At 38.5% G+C, this 27,250-nt stretch overlaps 2 protein-coding genes across 9 annotated transcripts in view; one reads left to right on the top strand and one right to left on the bottom strand.

Annotated features, from left to right (window-relative positions):
- Positions 1 to 27,250, top strand: part of LOC131435995 (serine/threonine-protein kinase NLK) — a 281,004-nt gene that overhangs the window by 58,638 nt on the left and 195,116 nt on the right. The window lies entirely within an intron of this gene.
- On the bottom strand, positions 23,668 to 26,240 carry LOC131435996 (uncharacterized). Its single transcript, XM_058604351.1, has 3 exons — positions 25,038 to 26,240; positions 24,504 to 24,928; positions 23,668 to 24,444 (listed from the first exon to the last, which is right to left on the bottom strand). Exons 1-3 carry the CDS (start codon positions 25,293 to 25,295, stop codon positions 24,330 to 24,332), a joined length of 798 nt encoding a protein of 265 aa, XP_058460334.1. The 5' UTR covers positions 25,296 to 26,240; the 3' UTR covers positions 23,668 to 24,329.

The raw sequence follows: 27,250 nt of genomic DNA on the forward strand, positions 1-27,250 counted from the left end.
TATTTATGAAAAATGTTAGGTTTTAACAGGACGGCGCTACGTGCCACACAACCAACGAAACAATCGATGTTCTGCGAACAATCTTGGAAAATCGAATAATCAGCAGAAACGGTGATGTGAATTGGTCTCCGAGAAGCTGCGTCGGGATGGGTCGGATTGGCTACTGAACGAAATTATTTTTCATACAAATTTGATTAATCACCTTTCCAAATAAATGTATAATCATTGAAATCTATCAAACCGTTTTTTTTTTGTTTTTATTGTATTTTAGAATTCGAAATTTTTCGTGGGACACCCTGTAATAATGGTGATTCTGAAAAGAACCTTTTATGTTGTCGATAATGCTGGAGGTGACGAGTTGGATTCGGTTTTCGATGGGTGCCGCTGATGTCCGTCATTCTGTTCCAGGCTGATTTATTACCTGTGGATGTGATACTGATATGATTGGTGAAGACGTAGTGTTCATAACCGTGTATAATCTACTGATTGAAGAAAACTTTAGATCACTTGAGGTTAAAACCTCTATAATCGAAACAAGAAAGAATATTGTTACTATCATTATTATTATTGTTACTGTTTTTATTATCATTATTATTAATAATGCTATTATTATAACTAACGAAAATACAATGATAGTTTCATATTACAACATATTATCACATTAATAAAACTTGTTTCGAAATTCTTGGTCACATTTTACTTTAAGATGTGGACTGCTCGTGTGCTATCACAACAATTTGATAGTATGTATTTTATATAGCTGGTCTTGATCGCGCTATAGCAAACACTTTTAAAGCTCTATTCAGAATGAGGAATCGCTACTTCGGCACTATGTATTTCTTACTCAAGTTAAAAAAAACTACACTGTTACCAGCAACAGCGAATGAATTATGCAATTTAAAAAAAAAACGTTCGTTACTATTTCGATTTTGATACGAACAAAGCCGATATTTTGTACTCAATGTTGTCTACCATCATATGAAAATGTTCGGAAAGAAAAAAGGAAGACACACGTCAAAAAACTTCTATTTTCTCTAATTTAATGCAGACATAATGAACAAGGTCAACAACAATGAGGTCAACAAAATGCATTCAAACCAATACACCAAAAATCCAATTGAAAAATAAAACCGAAATAAGTATACGAAAATTTTATAATTAGAACCTACCTTCACTAAACTGATTATTTTCACTTCCGATTAGCATATTTCAACAGATAAGTAATTCTAATAGTTCTGTTGTAAACATATCTGGTGTACAACTTTGCTTCCCCCGTTTTTTTTTCCAAAATTAAAAGCTCTATTGCGAAAAAGTGCTTACAGATGTATTATTCAAAGTATTGTACGACAACTTTCTCCCATCTTTCCGGCAATTTTCGGATCCCGGCTCGAAAAAAGGAGTCCTCTTTTGACGCTATCCATGAAGCAATTCATTTTTCCAACTCTTCGAACGATTGAAAATGTTGATCTGCCAGGCCGTGTGCCATCGAACGGAATAGATGAAAGTCAGAAGGGGCGACATCTGGGGAATACGGCGGGTGGGGCATGGCTTCCCATTTCAGCGTTTCCAGGTACTTTTTGATCACTTTTGCGACGTGAGGCCGAGCATTGTCGTGTTGGAGGATGACTTTGTCATGTCGCTCTTGATATTGTGGCCGCTTTTACCGGTTACGATTCGATGTAAAAACCCCTTACGATTTTGTCTTTGAAGCAGTTGCTCACATACAAATAGACGGCGCTCGATGTCCCTCGGCATTATCATCTATGTATTTGGATCAGCCTCATACGGTACAGCCATCTATCGGAAAACGGCGGAAGCAAAGTTGTACACTAATATATAGCCCTTAAAAGGGCTGATTTGTAGAATTTACACGGTCGTTGTTCATTTTTCGGTGTGTTTCGCTCAGAGATGCCAGGTAAAAATTTCAAATATCTTCAGGCAGGGCTGCAAAAGTCAGTAAATCCGACAATATGTCTGCAGACTTCAATTTCTCTAGAAAGTATGATACGCTAAACTGACTAGGCGAGCAAAAAAAATGTCTTGACCTTTTCAAAAGTCTGTAAATTTTTACGAATATCTGCGAAAAACTCGATTTTCAAAAGTCTGCAACAAGCAATATCTGCATCTTTATGTACGAAATCTGCAGAATTACAGCCAAATCTGCCGACCTGGCATCTCTGGTTTCGCTCCATTGCAAACGACCAGCTGCTGGATGACGCAATCGCTTTTGTTCGAAGCGAAACTTGCACTGCGAACGTCCCGCAGCAGAACTGCTTCCAGTGTGGATTTCAATTCAATACTGAAGCAATTTTTGTGAAGGGATTTCCTTTTACGAGATTTCGTTTACAGCTTTTTCACACATTGGTGGTTTTAACAGCTCGCAAAATAGCAATATACTGAATTTTTATGTTGATTTTTTTCATTTCGAATTTGCATATTTCAACGAATGCAACACGGAATTCATTTCGGGCTTTCAGAAGAGTCAAATTGTGGAGTTTTCTTCGATATTGAACACTGTTCAATGCATTTTTCATAAACGCAAAGCAGTTATATGCTGGTTTTATTCGCACTCGTTTGGTGCTAAGTTCGCACTTCGAACGGTGCACTAAAATGTTTATTCTCGCTTTCGATTTTCATACTTCAACAGATTTGTAAAATGTTATAGCCCTTGAATGGACTAATTTGTAGAATTTTTACAGTCGTTCTTTACTTTTCGGTGTGTTTTGCTCCATTGTAAAAGACCAGCAGCTGAATGCTGACGTAATTGCTCTTGTTTGTAACGAAACTCACACTGCGAACGACACACAAAATGAATCCATCCCGCAGCAAAACTAAAAGCTTGATTCTGCATCTGAAACTGAATTCTTGATATTGGAACTGAAAAAAAAACACCTGAAACCCTTACTACATCTCAAAACCGTCGACTCGGGTACGAAAAAGTCAAAGCACACTCATTGATAACAGACATTTAAAAAAAAACTTTAATTTTGAATTATTTGTGATTATGTCATACGACTGAAAATGTTCTCATAAATTATTGATCATATTTCCGATGGCATGTAGCAAAAATTACGTTACACAATTAAAAAAATATTTATAGATGCATATAAAAGGAGCGTCGCGATTCTCTTACATTCAGTATTCAAAGCATGTAAAGATAAAACATATCATTAAGTTCACAGTTAATTTAGCTGAAGCTTACATCGATATATACGCAAAATTTATTTTTACATGTAAATAGATGTAATATTCTGTCACAACCGAAGAAATTCCGGCATGCTTGAATTTATGTCAAGCGTAAACTTCATTTTTTCTAAGAGTGTATATACAACAAGAGAAATCAATTTCTTTGTTAGACCATTCAATCTTATTTGTAAAACTTGTTTTTTTTTGTGTTGGATAATAATACACTCGTTGGATAATAATACACGCATCTTTTTTACGCTATTTTTATGCGGTTTTTTTTCGTGGATTTCCGCGTTTTTTTTGTTTTGTCATAGAAATGCATGAAACGTTTTCGATTTCGGATATTTCCAAGTCGATTTAAAAAATATATATATTTTTTAGATTATATCAGGTTTGGACGTTTTATGCATTTCTGAGATATTTGGCATCAAAAAAAAAATTCTTTAGTTCTGCGGTTTTTTTACGCGGATTTCCGAAGTTACACGGTTTTTTTTTCATGCGAGTTTCCGAATTTACGCGGATTTCCGAAGTTATGCATTTTTTGCACGGTTTTTACGCGGTACGCGTCCCCCGGGTAAAAAGAGACCTCAGTGTAAATAGTAAAATAAAGTCGACTTCAAGTAAATTCGTAGTCAGATTGATGGTTTGATAATCCTTGTTGCGACCGGGTCAGAATCATTTCTATCGGAGAACCTGTCATTTCGGTAAAGGCATTAGTTTTGCGTTGCCAGTGTTCAAATGGGCAATGTAGCCTAATTTCTCCGATACGGAAAAGGAAACGATATTAAGTAAAGACCAAGTGAAGTGTTTTAAAAATTAGATAAGATCAGTTGGAAAATTAAATTATTCAGAAATGAGCAAAAGTGCCATTTATTTGTAATGCCAATACTCGTTTTTAGATTTACCAGCCTGTAAATGCATTAATTTAAATTCCTTCGATATCTCGAATCATCTTCTCTCCTCACTACAAATTTAGCACATTATCAATGCATGATAACTCTCTAACTAGCTAACTAACTAACAAGTCATTCGGGCCCACCAGCTTCCGTCCTGCGGGCTCCTCTGTGTTGCATAAACAACCTACGGCAATCTATCGTACGAAACGTGCATTGACTGTCGGCTTAGCCGACACGATAGCAACGGTCGGAGCCCGATCCACCGGTCGTAATCATCACCATCGAACAGCAAGTCACAAAGCTTATGTCGATCGGAGTGTTGCTGTCGTTGGGAGTGTTGTGCAAAAGAGTGATAACAGCCGTTGCTTCATACAATGTAACTAATGTCATCATTTTGGTGAACATAACGACAACACCGAAATGGAGAACACCACCCGAGCATGTTCGAGTGAGTAGTGAGTCTGGTGTAGATAACGTAAACAATGCTTCGGAGAACAGTTCGTTCGTTCTGATTGGGGTGACAATTTCCACTACTCTCCAAATTCACTTTCGGTCATTATTTGTTAGAAACGATTGATTCTAAGACGACATCGCTCCGTACAAGATAGCAAAGGCCTAATTATATAGGGCCTTGGGTATTACACATCCATTCTACCCACTCGTATGACAGAGGGAAGGCTAACAGGGAACGCAAACACGTTGCAGCATTAACGAACGGGGCAGTAGCATATAAACAACTGTGGCTTCCTATATGCCGTGCCGTGAATGCACTTTTCTCCACTGGAGTCACTAGAGCAAAGAAGACCTCGCTCGGGCGGACGGACGGATCGCTGAGGGTTCTATTCTGTGTACACTCACTGTTGACTACAGCGCGGAATAAATTTAAACTCATAAAGGAAAGAAAATGCCAATGTGTGAACGGTAAGAAATTATTAATAGCAACATGGTTTTTCCCTGGCTCCGGGTTTCAGTTGTGCTCGACAAACGGGAAACGTACTCGCTTTGTATGCACCACCTTGGAAATGCTGATGATGGAACTGGAAACATGTTCCAGTTTCACGATAGCTTCCTGTTTACCCGTATTTATCCAGCTGTGTGAGTGTGTTCGAGATGTACCCCGAGCCAGACGTGGTAGGTAGGTAGGAGGAAAGTGTGTTATCCTGACTGTTCGGGACTTTCTCGTATAGTTCGTAGCCGGCCTGGTTGTTGGTAGCTGCTGAACTTGTTCCCGTGCCGTAGGAAGGGGAAGATGAGCTAGGCCCAAACAACATTAACTCGAGGGGAGATATCGATTACGATTGATGGCCACTGCTGTTGGCTCGTCTAGTGTGAGTTTTATTTTGTCTGCTAGAACTTTTATATGTGACCCAAGTTTAATGAACGTATCATTTGATCGACTAGAAAGTCTCTCAGCAAGGGGGGAGAGCGTTGCACTTTAGGTTTATTTGAGCATGCTCGAATGCTCGTGCCCGGAACTGGTTTTCATTTATAGCCGTTAAATGAATTCGGATCCGCCTCATGAGACAAGAAGATCCTTGTAATAATATCTGCTTGTCTCATGTTTTCATTCTAATTGAGTTCTTTTTTTTTTTTTTTTCATAAATACGTTTATTTCTTAAGGCAGTTTACATAAGTTTTTCTTCGCCGTAGCATCACTTTTACATAATATTCTTATCCTAATTTAATTCTAACATAGTCACAACGTTTTGCATTTATTAAAACATATTCTCTTATTACTTAAATATCATCTTAGGTAACTCGTCATTAATTATGAAATCTACTCGGAAATATTATTTGAACCAAACGATTAACTTCTATAAATTATAAAATAAGCTGTTATTTTCAGACATTTTGTTAATAATTTCATAAACTGTTTCGAGTTTGTTTGTATCATTACATTATTTTTATTCTAATTTAGCTATTGGTTGAACTCATGGACGCAGCTGGGATCAGAACTAAGTATTGAAAGGGGCCTTTATTAAATTGAAACTCCAGTTTTCTTTATGAAATGATAAATAAGTTTCATGTATGAAAGGTCACGACAAGCAAGAATGTCTCGAACTGGGATATTGGATAGTCTACCTTGGGTACGCAAAGAATTTATTAGTTGAGATCTGACATCACGATACTCCACGCATGTCCAAACGACATGATCAATATCTCGATAACCTTCGCCACAAGCACAATGATTAGTCTCGGAGAGCCCAATTCGAAGGAGATGTGCATCTAACGTGTAGTGATTGGACATGAGTCTGGACATCACACGAATGAAATCTCTACTCACATCCAGTCCCCTGAACCATGCCTTTGTCGATATTTTCGGAATAATTGAGTGCATCCACCGACCCAGATCATCTTTATCCCAAGAAGCTTGCCAGCTGGCAAGTGTTCTTTGGCGAGACGAGCTATAGAATTCGTTGAAAGCAATTTTTTTTTTTCATAAATACGTTTATTTCTTAAGGCAGTTTACATAAGTTTTTCTTCGCCGTAGCATCACTTTTACATAATATTCTTATCCTAATTTAATTCTAACATAGTCACAACGTTTTGCATTTATTAAAACATATTCTCTTATTACTTAAATATCATCTTAGGTAACTCGTCATTAATTATGAAATCTACTCGGAAATATTATTTGAACCAAACGATTAACTTCTATAAATTATAAAATAAGCTGTTATTTTCAGACATTTTGTTAATAATTTCATAAACTGTTTCGAGTTTGTTTGTATCATTACATTATTTTTATTCTAATTTAGCTATTGGTTGAACTCATGGACGCAGCTGGGATCAGAACTAAGTCTTGAAAGGGGCCTTTATTAAATTGAAACTCCAGTTTTCTTTATGAAATGATAAATAAGTTTCATGTATGAAAGGTCACGACAAGCAAGAATGTCTCGAACTGGGACATTGGATAGTCTACCTTGGGTACGCAAAGAATTTATTAGTTGAGATCTGACATCACGATACTCCACGCATGTCCAAACGACATGATCAATATCCCGATAACCTTCTCCGCAAGCACAATGATTAGTCTCGGAGAGCCCAATTCGAAGGAGATGTGCATCTAACGTGTAGTGATTGGACATGAGTCTGGACATCACACGAATGAAATCTCTACTCACATCCAGTCCCCTGAACCATGCCTTTGTCGATATTTTCGGAATAATTGAGTGCATCCACCGACCCAGATCATCTTTATCCCAAGAAGCTTGCCAGCTGGCAAGTGTTCTTTGGCGAGACGAGCTATAGAATTCGTTGAAAGCAATTGGTCTCTCATAAATTTCACCCTCAATAGCACCACGTTTGGCTAAAATATCGGCTCTTTCATTGCCAGGAATGGAGCAATGAGCCGGGACCCAGACTATAGTGATTAGATAATTATTGTTCAATATGTCGTTCAGGCACTGTTTTATTTTGCCCAGGAAAAACGGTTCAGTCTTGCCAGTCATGTTTGAGCGAATGGCTTCAATTGCACTCAGACTATCTGTGAAGAGGAAATAATGGTTTGGAGATAATGTGACGATTACACTCAAACTATAATGAACTGCTGCTAGCTCTGCTATATAAACAGATGCAGGTTCTTGAAGCCTAAATGAGGCCGAAACATTATTGTTGAACATACCAAACCCTGTCGCTTCTTCAATTCGCGATCCGTCCGTGTAAAACATTTTCTCAGAGTCAATATGCCTGAACTTACTTGAAAATATTTTTGGGATTTCCGTCGAACGTAGATGATCCGGGATTCCACGCACTTCGCGCTGCATGGATGTATCGAAAAATAAAGTTGAGTCAGGGACATTTAGGAGGCTGACACGGATAGGAATATATCTTGAAGGGTTGATTTCCTGTGACATATGGTTAAAATATACTGTCATGAATTTTGTTTGAGATCGAAGCTCGACTAGTCGTTCGAAATTATTAATTACCATGGGATTCAGCACCTCACATCTTATTAGCAGGCGTGATGAAAGCTCCCAAAATCGATCTTTTAATGGAAGAACTCCCGCCAGAACTTCAAGACTCATTGTATGTGTCGAATGCATGCACCCTAAAGCAATTCGCAAACAACGATACTGAATTCGCTCCAGTTTGATAATATGAGAGTTTGCAGCGGAACGAAAGCAAACGCATCCATATTCCATCACTGAAAGTATCGTTGTCTGATACAATTTTATTAGATCTTCCGGATGAGCACCCCACCAAGATCCTGTTATTGTTCGAAGAAAATTTACTCTTTGTTGGCATTTTGTTATCAGAAACCTAATGTGTCCTCCCCACGTGCATTTGGAATCGAACCACACCCCGAGGTATTTAAAAGTTAAAACCTGTTGGATCATTCTTCCCATCATATGGAGCTGAAGCTGCGCGGGATCATGCTTTCTTGAAAAGACGACTAACTCTGTTTTCTCCGCAGAGAATTCGATACCAAGATGAACAGCCCAATCGGACAAGTTATCTAAGGTATCTTGCAATGGTTTATGCAGATCAATAGCTTTGGGCCCAGTAACTGAAACCACGCCATCATCTGCCAATCGCCTTAGTGTACATGGGGTTACTAGACAGCTGTCAATGTCATTCACGTAAAAATTATAGAGGAGCGGACTGAGGCATGAGCCTTGCGGGAGACCCATGTAGCTAATTCTGAATGTTGCCAAATCGCCATGTGAAAAATACATGCACTTCTCTGACAAAAGGTTGTGCAAATAATTATTTATAACCGCTGGGAGTCCATTTTGGTGAAGCTTGTCTGAAAGAACATCAATGGAAACTGAATCAAATGCTCCTTTAATGTCTAAAAATACAGATGCCATTTGTTGCTTTTGAGCGAAGGCAATTTGGATGTCAGACGAAAGTAATGCAAGGCAATCATTCGTCCCTTTATTTCTACGGAAGCCAAACTGAGTATCTGACAACAAACCGTTCGTCTCGACCCAAGTGTCGAGACGTCGTAGAATAATTTTTTCGAACAATTTTCTGATGCAGGACAACATCGCAATGGGTCTATATGAGTTGTGATTGGAAGCTGGTTTCCCCGGTTTTTGAATGGCGATAACTTTCACTTGTCTCCAGTCAGGTGGAACAATATTTTGCTCAAGAAACTTGTTGAACAATTCCAACAAACGTCTTTTTGCGAGGTTGGGCAGATTCTTCACCAAGTTGAATTTAATTCTGTCCAACCCTGGAGCGTTATTGTTACAAGACAAGAGTGCTATAGAAAATTCCATCATTGAAAATGGGTTATTAATAAAACCATTATTTGGAGGAGATTCCCGTATAATGCTCTGCGTAGGAACAGAATCTGGGCAAACTTTCCTAGCAAAGTCAAATATCCATCGGTTCGAGTATTCATCACTCTCATTGCCCACGTTACGATTCCTCATTCGTCTGGCCGTATTCCAAAGAGTGCTCATTGAGGTTTCTCTTGACAAACCTTCGACAAAATGTCTCCAATAGCTACATTTTTTGGCTCGAAGTATGCTCTTGTACTTGGTTTCCAGAACCATAAGTTTTTCAAAATTCTGAGGAGTTCCTCCTCCCCGTTTTAGAAACGTCTTGCAAGCATTTTGTTTTGCGAGTTTAGCCTCTGAGCACTCTTTGTCCCACCAGGGGTTGGGAGGCCTTCTGTTAGTCGTTGGCCCAGGAAAGCGTTTAGTTTGGGATTGTTCTGCTGCCTCCAGAATCGAACAAATGAGGAAGTCATATTCTTCAAGTGGAGGGAGCTCTTCCATTGGATTCAAAATACTAGAGATTCTACTTTGGTATTTAATCCAGTCGATATTTTTTGTCAAATCATATGGAATACTAGCTGAATTTGCAATACATTTGTTACAGCTAATTGAGATGATGATTGGTAAATGATCGCTACCGTGTAAATCAGGCAATATTTTCCAGGTGCAATCTAGTCGAATTGATGTTGAGCAAAGAGATAGATCTAATGCATTTGGGCGTGCAGGAGGTCTTGGGATCCTTGTCATGCTACCCATATTTAATACCGTCATGCTAAAATTGTCACAAATGTTTTGTATTAAAGATGATCTGCTATCATTGTAAACGGAACCCCACATCATTCCGTGCGAATTTAAATCCCCCAGAATCAATCGTGGAGCAGGAAGGGCTTCCACCATTTCATTAAGCTGTCGCTGTCCAACTTGTGCTTTTGGAGGAATATAAACCGAAGCTATGCAAATATCTTTGCCTTTAATGTTTATTTGGCAAGCAACAACTTCTATACTAGAAGTTGAAGGGATGTTTAATCTATAAAAGGAACAGCATTTCTTAATTCCCAAAAGCACTCCACCATACGGAGAGTCTCTATCGAGACGTATAATGTTAAAATCATTAAAATTTAAAGCTATGTTTGAAGTAAGCCATGTTTCGCATAAAGCAAATACATCACATTTTTGACTATGCAATAAAATTTTAAATGAATCAAGTTTTGGCATGATGCTTCGACAATTCCACTGCAGGACAGTGATTGTATCATTTGCGGCGGGTGATAAATTATCCATCAAAAGATACAAAACCTGAGACAATTGGCCATTGAGCTGATAACTGCTTCAAAAAGGTTCTAGCTATTGGAAGGAATGCCATTATGAGGGTCTTTAAGGGTTCAGATATATTGAATGCTGAGAAAATCCATTCAACAATTTCCGAAAACTTCAGTAATCCTGTTGGTGGCTGTGAAATAAAGCCCACTGGATTATTATCTTTTTCTGTACTAGATCCTGGATTGGTTTGTGAATTTGACAAACCAGGAGGCACAGTCTTTGGTTTTGACTTTTTTTGTTTAACACGGGGATCTTTTTTTGAAGATGAAATTTTAGGTGTCTTTTTTGGTAATTTGGAGGAAGACTTCTTTCTCTTAACTGACCCTTGGGTAGTGATAAACGAATTACCTTCACTATTTTCGTCAGAGTCAGAGTCCTCTGGTTCCTCTAGATTTGAAAACCCGTTTTCGGTTTCCAAAGGGGGGACATCAATGACCGTTTTAAGCATTTCTGCATATGTGCGCTTAGACCGTGCTTTTAAAGAAAGCTTAATTTTGTCTTTGTGCACTTTAAATGCAGTGCATAATGAAATATCCTCATGAGGACTTTCCCCACAATAAATACATTTTTCAATTTCCTTGTTGCAATCAATATCTTTATGAGGTCCTTCACACTTAATACATTTTGGTTTATTGCTACAGTAAGTAGCTGTGTGTCCGAATTTTTTGCAGTTCGTACAATTCATTACATTTGGAACAAAAAGCCGAACAGGGAGGCGAATTTTATCGACATAGACATGGGACGGCAACGCAGACCCGGCAAATGTCACTCGAAACGAGTCTGATGGGCGATAAACTTTTTTTTCCTCTTCATGAACTACTGAGTACAGTTGTTTGCACTCCAGTATTTTCACACCCTCAAGCATAGAGTTCTTGAAACGACCAACACCATGCTTGAGTAAATCATCTACCGAAAGACTCGCTTCGGTAACAACACCGTCAATTTCGACATCTTTGGAGGGTATGTAAACTTTATACTCTTTATTGAAATGTTCCGAAGAGACAATATCATTCGCGTGTTTCAAATTATTTACCACAACACGAATTTTATCGTTATTTACTTTTATGATCTCTTTGATTGAAGAGTATCGTGATGTCAAACCTTTATTAATTTGAAAAATGTTTAATGGCTTTGATATACGTCTAAAAAAGACTATCCAAGGCCCAGAAGAGCTCTCCTGATATTTTTTCGTTCGTGGGGGTATCGGATTCATGCTAGGATTTACGTCCATGTCATCCATTACATTAAAATTTTTAACTAAACTTTAAAATAAAATTTGAAACCAACACTACACAGTACTCAATCAAAAGGAAAAGAAAAAACTTCTACCTTGAAATTGTTGTCTATCTCCGTTGCACTGCCGTGTAGATCCTCGTTGCTCTAGATGTTCTTGTTGGATGTATCTGGACGTTGATACAATGCTGAAGCTCACTGTAGCGATAGAATATGATGTGATGCTACTGCTACCTGACATCCAGCACCACTCGAATTCCGATTTGCTTTCGTCTTCGCCAGCTGTAACCAGCGCAGGTCACCGGTGTATACCTGCGTGTTGTATGGCAGTGGAAAGACCGATATGCTTCTGCTCCGCACCGATATGCTTCTGCACCGAAGTGCCTTCGCACCGGTGTGCCTTTGCACTCTCCTGCTTCTATGTGCCTTTGCACTCTTCCTCTTCGATGTGCCTTTGCACTCTCCTGCTCAGCACTTGTGGCTGTATATTGCGGCCTGGGTAGAGTTTGGGAAACGCCCTTTGTTGTTTCCTTCACCAGCTTGGCCCAGCACTAGGGCTCTCTTATGCAGCACGACTATACGTTTTAACGGCTGCTGCCAACAGGTCTCTACCTGTAGTTCAACCGTTGTCGTATTTAACGCGTGTAAACCAACCAGCGTTATTAAACTGTACGCTTCTATACACAACCTTCTCGGTTGAACGGCTATTACTGAATGTTGAAAGCAATTGGTCTCTCATAAATTTCACCCTCAATAGCACCACGTTTGGCTAAAATATCGGCTCTTTCATTGCCAGGAATGGAGCAATGAGCCGGGACCCAGACTATAGTGATTAGATAATTATTGTTCAATATGTCGTTCAGGCACTGTTTTATTTTGCCCAGGAAAAACGGTTCAGTCTTGCCAGTCATGTTTGAGCGAATGGCTTCAATTGCACTCAGACTATCTGTGAAGAGGAAATAATGGTTTGGAGATAATGTGACGATTACACTCAAACTATAATGAACTGCTGCTAGCTCTGCTATATAAACAGATGAAGGTTCTTGAAGCCTAAATGAGGCCGAAACATTATTGTTGAACATACCAAACCCTGTCGCTTCTTCAATTCGCGATCCGTCCGTGTAAAACATTTTCTCAGAGTCAATATGCCTGAACTTACTTGAAAATATTTTTGGGATTTCCGTCGAACGTAGATGATCCGGGATTCCACGCACTTCGCGCTGCATGGATGTATCGAAAAATAAAGTTGAGTCAAGGACATTTAGGAGGCTGACACGGATAGGAATATATCTTGAAGGGTTGATTTCCTGTGACATATAGTTAAAATATACTGTCATGAATTTTGTTTGAGATCGAAGCTCGACTAGTCGTTCGAAATTATTAATTACCATGGGATTCAGCACCTCACATCTTATTAGCAGGCGTGATGAAAGCTCCCAAAATCGATCTTTTAATGGAAGAACTCCCGCCAGAACTTCAAGACTCATTGTATGTGTCGAATGCATGCACCCTAAAGCAATTCGCAAACAACGATACTGAATTCGCTCCAGTTTGATAATATGAGAGTTTGCAGCGGAACGAAAGCAAACGCATCCATATTCCATCACTGAAAGTATCGTTGTCTGATACAATTTTATTAGATCTTCCGGATGAGCACCCCACCAAGATCCTGTTATTGTTCGAAGAAAATTTACTCTTTGTTGGCATTTTGTTATCAGAAACCTAATGTGTCCTCCCCACGTGCATTTGGAATCGAACCACACCCCGAGGTATTTAAAAGTTAAAACCTGTTGGATCATTCTTCCCATCATATGGAGCTGAAGCTGCGCGGGATCATGCTTTCTTGAAAAGACGACTAACTCTGTTTTCTCCGCAGAGAATTCGATACCAAGATGAACAGCCCAATCGGACAAGTTATCTAAGGTATCTTGCAATGGTTTATGCAGATCAATAGCTTTGGGTCCAGTAACTGAAACCACGCCATCATCTGCCAATTGTCTTAGTGTACATGGGGTTACTAGACAGCTGTCAATGTCATTTACGTAAAAATTATAGAGGAGCGGACTGAGGCATGAGCCTTGCGGGAGACCCATGTAACTATTTCTGAGTGTTGCCAAATCGCCATGTGAAAAATGCATGTGTTTCTCTGACAAAAGGTTGTGCAAATAATTATTTATAACCGCTGGGAGTCCATTTTGGTGAAGCTTGTCTGAAAGAACATCAATGGAAACTGAATCAAATGCTCCTTTAATGTCTAAAAATACAGATGCCATTTGTTGCTTTTGAGCGAAGGCAATTTGGATGTCAGACGAAAGTAATGCAAGGCAATCATTCGTCCCTTTATTTCTACGGAAGCCAAACTGAGTATCTGACAACAAACCGTTCGACTCGACCCAAGTGTCGAGACGTCGTAGAATAATTTTTTCGAACAATTTTCTGATGCAGGACAACATCGCAATGGGTCTATATGAGTTGTGATTGGAAGCTGATTTCCCCGGTTTTTGAATGGCGATAACTTTCACTTGTCTCCAGTCAGGTGGAACAATATTTTGCTCAAGAAACTTGTTGAACAATTCCAACAAACGTCTTTTTGCGAGGTTGGGCAGATTCTTCACCAAGTTGAATTTAATTCTGTCCAACCCTGGAGCGTTATTGTTACAAGACAAGAGTGCTATAGAAAATTCCATCATTGAAAATGGGTTATTAATAAAACCATTATTTGGAGGAGATTCCCGTATAATGCTCTGCGTAGGAACAGAATCTGGGCAAACTTTCCTAGCAAAGTCAAATATCCATCGGTTCGAGTATTCATCACTCTCATTGCCCACGTTACGATTCCTCATTCGTCTGGCCGTGTTCCAAAGAGTGCTCATTGAGGTATCTCTTGACAAACCTTCGACAAAATGTCTCCAATAGCTACATTTTTTGGCTCGAAGTATGCTCTTGTACTTGGTTTCTAAAACCATAAGTTTTTCAAAATTCTGAGGAGTTCCTCCTCCCCGTTTTAGAAACGTCTTGCAAGCATTTTGTTTTGCGAGTTTAGCCTCTGAGCACTCTTTGTCCCACCAGGGGTTGGGAGGCCTTCTGTTAGTCGTTGGCCCAGGAAAGCGTTTAGTTTGGGATTGTTCTGCTGCCTCCAGAATCGAACAAATGAGGAAGTCATATTCTTCAAGTGGAGGGAGCTCTTCCATTGAATTCAAAATACTAGAGATACTACTTTGGTATTTAATCCAGTCGATATTTTTTGTCAAATCATGTGGAATACTAGCGGAAGTAGCAATGCAATTGCTACTGCTAATTGAGATGATGATTGGTAAATGATCGCTACCGTGTAAATCAGGCAGTATTTTCCAGGTGCAATCTAGTCGAATTGATGTTGAGCAAAGAGATAGATCTAATGCACTTGGGCGTGCCGGAGGTCTTGGGATCCGTGTCATGCTACCCATATTTAATACCGTCATGCTAAAATTGTCACAAATGTTTTGTATTAAAGATGATCTGCTATCATTGTAAACGGAACCCCACATAATACCGTGCGAATTTAAATCCCCCAGAATCAATCGTGGTGCAGGAAGGGCTTCAACCATTTCATTAAGCTGTTGCTGTCCAACTTGTGCTTTTGGAGGAATATAAACCGAAGCTATGCAAATATCTTTGCCTTTAATGTTTATTTGGCAAGCAACAACTTCTATACTAGAAGTTGAAGGGATGTTTAATCTATAAAAGGAATAGCATTTCTTAATTCCCAAAAGCACTCCACCATACGGAGAGTCTCTATCGAGACGTATAATGTTAAAATCATTAAAATTTAAAGCTATGTTTGAAGTAAGCCATGTTTCGCATAAAGCAAATACATCACATTTTTGACTATGCAATAATATTTTAAATGAATCAAGTTTTGGCATGATGCTTCGACAATTCCACTGCAGGACAGTGATTGTATCATTTGCGACGGGTGATAAATTATCCATCAAAAGATACAAAACCTGAGACAATTGGCCATTGAGCTGATAACTGCTTCAAAAAGGTTCTAGCTATTGGAAGGAATGCCATTATGAGGGTCTTTAAGGGTTCAGATATATTGAATGCTGAGAAAATCCATTCAACAATTTCCGAAAACTTCAGTAATCCTGTTGGTGGCTGTGAAATGGAGCCCACTGGATTATTATCTTTTTCTGTACTAGATCCTGGATTGGTTTGTGAATTTGACAAACCAGGAGGCACAGTCTTTGGTTTTGACTTTTTTTGTTTAACACGGGGATCTTTTTTTGAAGATGAAATTTTAGGTGTCTTTTTTGGTAATTTGGAGGAAGACTTCTTTCTCTTAACTGACCCTTGGGTAGTGATAAACGAATTACCTTCACTATTTTCGTCAGAGTCAGAGTCCTCTGGTTCCTCTAGATTTGAAAACCCGTTTTCGGTTTCCAAAGGGGGGACATCAATGACCGTTTTAAGCATTTCTGCATATGTGCGCTTAGACCGTGCTTTTAAAGAAAGCTTAATTTTGTCTTTGTGCACTTTAAATGCAGTGCATACTGAAATATCATCATGAGGACTATTCCCACAATAAATACATTTTTCAATTTCCTTGTTGCAATCATTATCTTTATGAGGCCCTTCACACTTAATACATTTTGGTTTATTGCTACAGTAAGTAGCTGTGTGTCCGAATTTTTTGCAGTTCGTACAATTCATTACATTTGGAACAAAAAGCCGAACAGGGAGGCGAATTTTATCGACATAGACATGGGACGGCAACGCAGACCCGGCAAATGTCACTCGAAACGAGTCTGATGGGCGATAAACTTTTTTTTCCTCTTCATGAACTACTGAGTACAGTTGTTTGCACTCCAGTATTTTCACACCCTCAAGCATAGAGTTCTTGAAACGACCAACACCATGCTTGAGTAAATCATCTACCGAAAGACTCGCTTCGGTAACAACACCGTCAATTTCGACATCTTTGGAGGGTATGTGAACTTTATACTCTTTATTGAAATGTTCCGAAGAGACAATATCATTCGCGTGTTTCAAATTATTTACCACAACACGAATTTTATCGTTATTTACTTTTATGATCTCTTTGATTGAAGAGTATCGTGATGTCAAACCTTTATTAATTTGAAAAATGTTTAATGGCTTTGATATACGTCTAAAAAAGACTATCCAAGGCCCAGAAGAGCTCTCCTGATATTTTTTCGTTCGTGGGGGTATCGGATTCATGCTAGGATTTACGTCCATGGATTCATCCATTACATTAAAATTTTTAACTAAACTTTAAAATAAAATTTGAAACCAACACTACACAGTACTCAATCAAAAGGAAAAGAAAAAACTTCTACCTTGAAATTGTTGTCTATCTCCGTTGCACTGCCGTGTAGATCCTCGTTGCTCTAGATGTTCTTGTTGGATGTATCTGGACGTTGATACAATGCTGAAGCTCACTGTAGCGATAGAATATGATGTGATGCTACTGCTACCTGACATCCAGCACCACTCGAATTCCGATTTGCTTTCGTCTTCGCCAGCTGTAACCAGCGCAGGTCACCGGTGTATACCTGCGTGTTGTATGGCAGTGGAAAGACCGATATGCTTCTGCTCCGCACCGATATGCTTCTGCACCGAAGTGCCTTCGCACCGGTGTGCCTTTGCACTCTCCTGCTTCTATGTGCCTTTGCACTCTTCCTCTTCGATGTGCCTTTGCACTCTCCTGCTCAGCACTTGTGGCTGTATATTGCGGCCTGGGTAGAGTTTGGGAAACGCCCTTTGTTGTTTCCTTCACCAGCTTGGCCCAGCACTAGAGCTCTCTTATGCAGCACGACTATACGTTTTAACGGCTGCTGCCAACAGGTCTCTACCTGTAGTTCAACCGTTGTCGTATTTAACGCGTGTAAACCAACCAGCGTTATTAAACTGTACGCTTCTATACACAACCTTCTCGGTTGAACGGCTATTGCATTGAGTTCTTGATTTCCAGTGCATTTCACAGACTTTGTTAAAAAAAGTGTAATCTGACTAATTTTTAACAGTTTGATGCTGATCGAATAGTTACAGAAAAACAATGCGACATCAACAATTTTTACAAGCTTTCGTGAAGTATGATCGACACGCCATGTTGCATAGGCGTTGAATTGCCAATTGCATTTTTAAAACAGCGTTTTCGATTTGCGCTCCTATTCTATCGAATCATTGGAAAGGTGCAATGTTGTTTTGAAACAACATAGTGAAAATTTCTTTGAATATAATTAAATTACACTATATTAAACAAATATTATAGTTAAAAGATTGCCTAGACTTCACTAAAGGAGTTGAATCGCCTTAATGTTCTATACCGAAATATTTTTCTCCCATATTAACACTAGAAACAAAAAACAATCAGAGATCGCCTAATGAAAAATTATTCTACCAATATTTCAAAATTCTAATGAAATTCTACAAAAACAAACTGTTTCCATCCACCTAGTGATACAATATGATTACTTTCTAAACGAGGTGAATACGAGAAATCGATTTCAATTACTGTTTCCGGATTTTCTGAAACTGGAAATTGGGAACCGACATAACCGAAATGAGTTTGTTCTAGCATCGGCGCTTACAATCTGTCACATAAGAGCGTGACCACGATTACTTGCAATCGGTATAGTGGAATGGTGTGATTTTTTTTAACACAGGGGGCAGTAGTGTCCTACATGCAATGCGAGAATAAATCAGCTGACTATTGTTTACAATTCGATCTCAGCATTTTTCCAAAATTAGTACCCCGTACGCTTCGCGCTTCCAAGCAAGGCCCCAAAATGATCCAAGCTGCCGCGGCGAAATACTTGCAAAAGTCGAAACAGTTTGTGAGTAAGTGAGTGAATCATTTTAAAGATGAGAAACCAGCAACGATTGACGCACTGAAGACACTATTGGAGCATTTATTCGTGAAATACCCGCCGATATGTTGGAGAGAGTGTGCCAAAGTTTGACCATGCGCATAGGCCATTTAAAGCGGAGCCGCAGCCAACATTTGCATGAAATCATTTTCAAACATTAAATTATATTGATCGTTCTATCGATTCCAATAAATATTTTATCAATTTTCTCAAATATTTTGTGTTTTGAAAATGAAATTCCATACCTCATAAAAAATCACTCTTTACTTATGAATCATCGTAGTACAAATAAAGTATGCCTAATAAAGTATAATTAGTATCTTTTTTTTTGTTTCAATTATGAAGGTTATAACCTTAAGTTAATCTGCCTCTTCGGGTCAGAAAAACTTTCTGACCCTTTATGCGAGGTTGGGAACAGAACCCAGGTGGGCTGCGTGAAAGGCATCGTCTAACCCGGGGGTTCCCAAACTATCATTCCAGAACTATCGTTCAACAAAATAAATTCCAATGTTTTGCATGATAAAAAGCATCATTTGAACAACATTTTGTAAACATTTAGGGGTTTTGTTTGTTTGTGCAAACAGCACATATTTTGTTTCCATTTCTTCGCGTTTCGCCTTCGGCTCATCAGTGCTTAAAGCAGTTCAAATTGAACTGCCATCTCGTACCTAGCAGTTCAACTTAAACCGCTAAGCAGACGCAAAGTTTGCATTATTTATCTCCTATCATCGATGACAATCTTCAACTGCTCATTCGGTTGAAGAATGTTCGTCGACGACAATATCAACGTTCTCGTGATCCTGCTATGAAAAACATAGTTAAGGATTTACAAAAAGAAATTAAACATAGATTTACTCTTTTGCGAAATGAAAATTTCGCTAAAGAAGTTGAACAAATTAAACCATATTCTAAACCTTTCTGGAAACTTTCTAAGGTTCTTAAGAAACCTCAGAAACCAATTCCTGCTCTCAAGGAAGGAAATCAAATACTTCTTACAAATGGTGAAAAAGCTCAAAAGCTAGCTCAGCAGTTCGAGAGTGTCCACAATTTTAATTTAAACGTTGTGAGTCCTATTGAAAATGAAGTCTCACTGAAGTATGATCATATTTCAACCCAAGTGTTATCACACGATGACATTATTGAGACGAATTTTGATGAAATTAAATCAATTATTAGGAAACTCAAAAACATGAAGGCTCCTGGTAATGATGGAATTTTTAATATTCTTATTAAAAATCTTCCCGATGTTGCCTTGAGACTCCTGGTTAAAATTTTCAACAAGTGTTTTTCATTAGCTTACTTCCCAAAAAGATGGAAAAACGCTAAAGTAATTCCTATCCTAAAACCTGATAAAAACCCAGCAGAAACATCAAGTTATCGCCCAATTAGCTTACTTTCTTCTATCAGTAAACTTTTTGAAAAAATTATCTTGTTAAGAATGATGACTCATATAAATGAGAATTAATTTTTTTTACCAGAGCAGTTTGGATTTCGTCATGAACATTCCACTACTCATCAACTTGTCAGAGTAACGAACATGATAAAATCAAATAAATCTTCTGGGTTATCCACTGGAGTTGCTCTTCTAGACATAGAAAAAGCATTCGACAGTGTTTGGCACAAAGGTTTAATAGCAAAAATGTCTGATTTCCAGTTTCCTATTTATTTGACCAAAATGATTCAAAATTATTTAACTGATCGTACTCTTCAGGTTAGCTATCAGAATTGTAAATCTGAATTGCTACCCGTACGAGCCGGTGTTCCGCAGGGTTCGAGTGTAGCTCCAATCTTGTATAATATTTTCACTTCTGATCTTCCAAATCTACCCGTTGGTTGTCAGAAATCGTTATTCTGTGACGACACAAGTCTGTTAGCCACAGGTAGAAATCTAAGAGTGATCTGCAGTCGCCTACAAAGAAGTTTAAATATTTTCAGTGATTATCTGTCAAAATGGAAAATTAAACCAAATGCAGCAAAAACGCAATTAATTATCTTTCCTCACAAGCCAAGAGCTTCTTTTCTTAAACCAAACAATAATCACATTCTCAAATTGAATGACTTGGAATTGACATGGTCTGATCAAGCTAAATACTTAGGTTTAACGTATGACAAAAAACTCACTTTCAAGGATCACATTGAAGGAATCCAGGCAAAGTGTAATAAATATATTAAATGTTTATATCCTCTTATAAACAGAAATTCTAAGCTCTGTCTAAAAAACAAATTGTTAATTTATAAACAAATTTTCAGACCAGCCATGCTTTATGCGGTACCAATTTGGTCAAGCTGTTGTTCCACCAGGAAGAAAACGCTTCAAAGGATTCAGAATAAAATTCTGAAAATGATTCTGAAGCGTCCTCCCTGGTTTAGTACAAATGAGTTACACAGACTCACAAATATAGAACCATTAGATGTAATGTCACATAATATTATAAGCAAATTCCGACAAAAATCGATGCAATCTTCAATTGAATCGATTCGCTCTCTGTATTAGTTAGTAAGTTAGTATATAAGTTCCTTTTCCCCATTACACAATACAAGTAGGTTTAGAATTTTCCCTACACAAAAATCTCAGAATTGCGGAAGCAAATGATGTCTTCATGGTAATAACCAAATCATATATATATAACAGGGCTGAAAAGTCACCACTTGTGGCTGAACACCCAATTTAAATCTTAATAATTTAATTTTAACTCATATTCCAATAAATAGTTATTTAAAAAAAAAAAAAAAAAAAAAGTCGGTATTCCCGCTCCTTAAAATAATGATTTGAGATGTCCACTGTATCTCAGCGCAGACTAATCAGAAGTGAACAAATGAACTCAGCATAGTTAGAGCAGAAGTTTTTCTAGATCCCAACGTTTCTGTTTGATTTTTAATTTTTTTTTATTTTTGGTGGTTCAAAGTAAAAACTACGATTTTTCACGAAAAAATCCGCCATTTTGTACCTGTAAAACCTTCCCAAAGTAACAAACAACAAAAAGGAAAACGTTGGGGTCTGGTTTTTTATATGTAGAAAGTGTGTGCAAAATTTGAAAAAAATTGGTGCAGTTGTTTTTGAATGACGATGGACACGGACTTCCAAAACCTGCTTTCGAGAAAAACATTCATTACTCATGTGCGACGAGCTCTTGCTTCTTCGTAGAATGAGATAGCCATAGATAAAGAACTATAACTTCCAGAGTTTCGTTTTAATAGGCATGAAAATTTACAGAATATTCTTGAAATGGTTTACTATAAGAAAATATAAAGAAAATAATTAATTACTTTTCAAAAGTGTTAGACCCTTAACAAATTCCACTGGCGTCTCGTCCTCATGTGCACCTAGTGCACTGCACAACCGGTCGAATTGAAGGAATGAGCTGCGTTCCCAACCCCATCCAAATTCAATCATTTTTTTTTGGAATCTTTATTTATTCGATGAAAGCAGGTTGGATCGTACAGGAATTGCGTGTATTTACACGCATCTCATATACATCCGACATAAAATTTCAAGTATCTGTTGTCGCTGTGTTAGTGTATTTTCCGTGCACATGAGTTACTGCACAGATTCAAGAAGAGAAAGAATTACTGAGATTTGTTTGTTTAATAAAAAATTGTTTGTTTAATAAACTGAGATTTGTTTGTTTAATAAAAAATCCCATCCAAAAGTATATCGTTAATCTTTAGTTTTCACCTACAACGAACTGTTACATCTGCTAACATACCACATAAGAAGTGCACAACTAGTCAATTTTGTCACGAGACGCCATTGATAAATTCCTTTGAAAATTCAATTTCTTGCTTTTTTAATATTGATGAAAAATACCAATTTCTGCGGATGGTCAAATAAACACAACTTTTTTTGCATGAATATTTCAAAAAAACAACTTATATCAAACAATAGGGGGTTGATTTCTAGACCTGATCGACCCCCATAGTCAATTTTCGTTTACGTCGACCCCCGCATAAAGGATATCGACCCCAAGGGGTCTATATCGACCACTTTTTGAACCCCTGGTCTAACCGATCACGCTATACTCGTCCCGTAATAACGTTTTTATAACCATATAATTATCATTCTTCACATTGTTTTTCAATAAACATAATGCCAATGCATATATTTCTTCCCTAAACCTACTCAATTTACCAATTTTTTTAAAATCAAGTGTAGAAGAAACTGGTTGACAACTAAGGACCCATTTTCAGATATACAAAAATTCTACTGTTTAAATGCCCCGAATGGTCTAGAATTGTAGACAAGGGTTTTCCGAACGTGATCTCAGCATCGAAAATCTCAAAAAATACTGTGCATGTTTTTTCGTGGGGCCTTACTGTGGTGGTTTAGGACTTTCCTCTCATATTCTTTAAAAATTGCATTATTTTTCGCGACTGTTTTCCCAACGTTTCTTAATGGTGAAGGTTCATTAAGAATACTAAACAGTAGTACTTTTTTTTACGTTCCGTATTCGACTCATCCGCGCATTAGCAGTTTATGTTAAGCTGCTAATGCCACTTCGCGATTCAATGTAAATCTCTAAGCAAACGTAAAGTTAATGCTAATTGCAAAACACTAGTTTTGCACCGAAGTGAAACGTTTTTACTGACGTGCCGATCGAAAGCAAGTGACGACTTTTTGGTTGTCGACAGATTACGCCATTCCGAGGTTTTTTGGTGCCACATGGGTACCGGTTTTTGGGGCTTAGTGCGTATGACTATTTCACTTTCTTTACGTTTCGTCTTCGACTCATCAATGCATTAGCAGTTTATGTGTAAAACTGTAATAGATTGTTTGTAACGAACATACTAGAACATTTGAATTGTTATAGAATGAAGAAATTTTCTATTTCATAACGATTTGGTTTTCTTGATAAGTTGTACACCAGCTTATCACTTTCCAACGATTTCCATGCAATTTATATTGTCTAATAAAGACGGCATATTTGTGTGAACATTACTCTAAAACGAAAAAAACCTGTAACCGACTCAACAACGGTTATGTAATTTATTTATTCAACTGATTCCAACATTCCACCATCATAAAGTTCATCATCAATTACTTTTGACGAAGGTTTCTTTTCGATCTATAAACTAACATATACCTCGGGTGTGATACTGTGCTTTATCGTTTTTTTTTATTTGTCGATATGTTTATTTTTCGCACCTGTGTATCGTTCACACTGCAAACTGCTTACCAAATACCAACTTGATAACGTGTTAATCATTGCTATAAAATTACACGCGGACTAACGTTTCCGTTCTTGTTGTTGTTGCTACTGCTACTAGTTAATTCGATCCTACTGGAATTTGAGGAAGTTCTAAATTTGGTCTATTTTTTGGTTTTCTTGCTGTATCGAAGTGGTTCGTTCGCCAATATTTCAACAAACCGCACATTCTTTCAATCAGAAAAATGCTGCGTATAGGGAAAATGTCGGTGTGGCCTCTGCTTCAGGCTTAGCGCTGTGTATTTAAAAGTACAACTACCCATAATTTAACGCTTGCAATAAATTAAAAATAAATATTAATGTACAGGGGACTTGTTCGCTAATCATTTCCTCTGGGACGGATAGAACCGATGACTGGCTGTAGCGGCTTTGGCCGATGGGTTTTTAGACGGCACCGTACTGTGCTTGCGGTTGTTGCTGTTGCTGCTCGTAGTAGTACCGGTAAGGATCAACGCTCGCGGCCATCTTGGCTGGGTTGCGAACAACGTAGGCAGTTCGTCTGTAGATACGATAATCGTTAGTTCATTCTTGTCTTGAAACGCCAAGCTAAGCTCTTACCTGTTGTCATGTCCAGCGTGCACCTGGAAACTGGTTTCCTCGTGATGGTCATGTGCGAAGATCTTCTTCAGAGCGATGATACCGGCAATGGTCAGGGCTACCTTGGAAATGACCAAAGCCTTACCGGCTACCGCCGCCAGAACCTTGAGACCGATTGGACCAGCGATTCCCATGGCGGTCAAAAAGGCAGCAATCAGATAGCGGTGATGTTTGTTGTTTTTGTTTCCACGGGCGACACCATCCTGCTTCTGCATGTCAATGCGCAGCGAGTGCGTCTGGAAGAATTTGTTCAGTTTGTCCAGGATAGAACGATCCACCTCGCCAAGTCCGCTCAGTGCACGGGCATCTCCCAGCAGTGGGATGCTCTCCTTTTCAGCGACTTCCTGCTTAACCAGCGAAATTCCATCGACTAGTTGAACCGATTCCTGAGGATTGAATTGAAAACCCGTTGTAATTTTCACTTATGACTTTGGTCCTAGCAAAGCTGACGTTCCGTTCGTACGTACGTACGTACGTAACTGCGCAAACACTCACCATGTCGATAGCGCGCGAAATGGCTGTCAGAGCTTTACCCTTCAGGCAACCGGTGAAGTCTTGCTTATCCTGGCAGTCATCGTAGACCTTCTGCAGCACACTCAGCTCACCAGTGAACCAGCTGTTCTCGTTCTTGTTGCTGTGGGCCACACGGGTCTGGCCGCGCAATCCAGCGGCCGAGGCGCACAGTGTGGAGGTAATGAATGAGGCAAACAATAGATACTTCAACGCGGTGCTTCTTGTCGACATTTTCCCCATGATTCTTTTTTTGTTGTTGTTTGTTTTGTTATCTGTTAGTGGCACTAGTTGATCTGATACTGATAACGAAATTCACTCGTAACGATTTCTAATTCACAGAAAAAAGGTTCGTTTCACGCACCCACAACACAAAAGCACGTTTCGTTTCCAACAGGAGTAGTCCGTTCCAATTTCGCCAAATGGCCGCTCCGATGGTCCAACTTATTTGCACTGCACTCCACACTGCTAATCAATCGCAATCCGTACTGATACTGGCTTCAACAATTGATATGCATCTCCTTTTAAAGTACACTGAATGCTCTGTTTAATCTTGGCATAGCAGCCATTCGCCCAAGCCGTCGTTATGTTGTCGGTGGGCTGACTATATGTCTAAGCTAATCCTCTCCTCTGCTACACCCAAGCAGCACAACACAACATATTTTCACATTTTTCATTTTCGACGCGATCGACGCGCGATTTTCTTTTCCCTTTTTCCATTTCACTTGGGGCTGTGGACCTGCGTTTGTACACATGCAATTTTCCGATAGCGTTTTCAACCACCCCCGCTCGTCCCGAGTTCCCATTTTTTTAGTGACTTCCGATCCGCAACGAAAGATGTTGGCAAATTGTTCGATTGTACACATTTGCGGTTTGGTTTTGTTTGATTGACTGCAAGGTTTGGTTAGCATTTTTTTTTTGCCAATCGGTCTAGCGAAAGGTGATGTACTGCAGTTCGAAGCTCTTCGATTCAAAGTTCAATGTATTGAAGGTGCTGAGAAAGTTAAGCAATGTGGGAGGATCAAACATTTGCGGAATTCTGCTGAAAAAATGTATGTGTGTCTGATGCTCGGGAAGGAAACCGTTTACGAATTTTCTCTAAATTACTACTACTCTAAATTTTCCGAAATTACGCGGTTTTGCCTTTCTCATATAGAAAGGCTATAAAATTACTGTGAAAACCGACTTTTGAACCGATATGTCATATACCATTCGACTCAGCTCGACGAACTGAGCAAATGTCTCTGTGTGTATGTATGTATGTATGTCTGTTTGTGACAAATAATGTCACACGATTTTCCAAGAGCTAGATGATCGCTTTTAAATTTTATCTCGATTCGACTTTCGGTTCCGGAATTACGGGATGATATGTACCAAAAAAAATGAAAAAAATTTCTTTACCGATTTTTACAAACTAAGATGCAAATGAAAGGTCTTGAAATTGTTTAAAAAGCCCCCGAGAGGATGATCCAGATCTGATTTCCGGTTCCGGAATTACAGTGCGATTAGTAATGAAAATTTAATTTCACGTGTATTTTTCACAAGCCATGGTGAAACGAGGTGCACATTTCCATAAAATTTTCTGGTAAATTCATCTAGTTGGCAGAGCTTGTTAGTTGGTAGATATATAAATCTACTTTGTGACTACTAGTGCCCGGTTTCTGCTTCCAAACGCACCGGTAATAGTGAAGAAAAGCTCCAAAACCGGAACTCACTTCGATTTCTCAGCGACGGTTAAATTTCATAAATCATGATTAAAAAAAAAGCTCTCAGTGTCTTAAAAGACACTGTGCAATTTTATCCAGATCCGACTTCCGGTTCCGAAATTATAGAGTGATGAGTATAAAAATTTTAAAACTGTCATACTTATTATGCAAAAACGGTTCGCATCGATACGTGCTAGTACGGAAGAAGAAGAAAACTTACTCGTCTAGCAAACAGTGTGTCTACTATGTATAGCGAGCAGGGTTACCACATTTAAATCTATTATAACTTGACATAGCTGTTTACAAATCGAAAAGGTGGTAGTGGTAGTTTTTACCAAAGAAAGTTTTTGATTTTATTCAAATTTAAAAAAAAAATTGACAGTCTTCTAGTGATGTTTTTGAAAACATAAGTAATATGAGAAAGGCATCATTACACCACAAGGGGGATTAAAAAAGGGTTTTTAAGATAATTTTCTATATTTTGCGGTTTTC

The sequence above is a fragment of the Malaya genurostris genome, chromosome 3, assembly GCF_030247185.1.
Source record: "Malaya genurostris strain Urasoe2022 chromosome 3, Malgen_1.1, whole genome shotgun sequence".
Taxonomy (NCBI): Eukaryota; Metazoa; Arthropoda; class Insecta; order Diptera; family Culicidae; genus Malaya; species Malaya genurostris.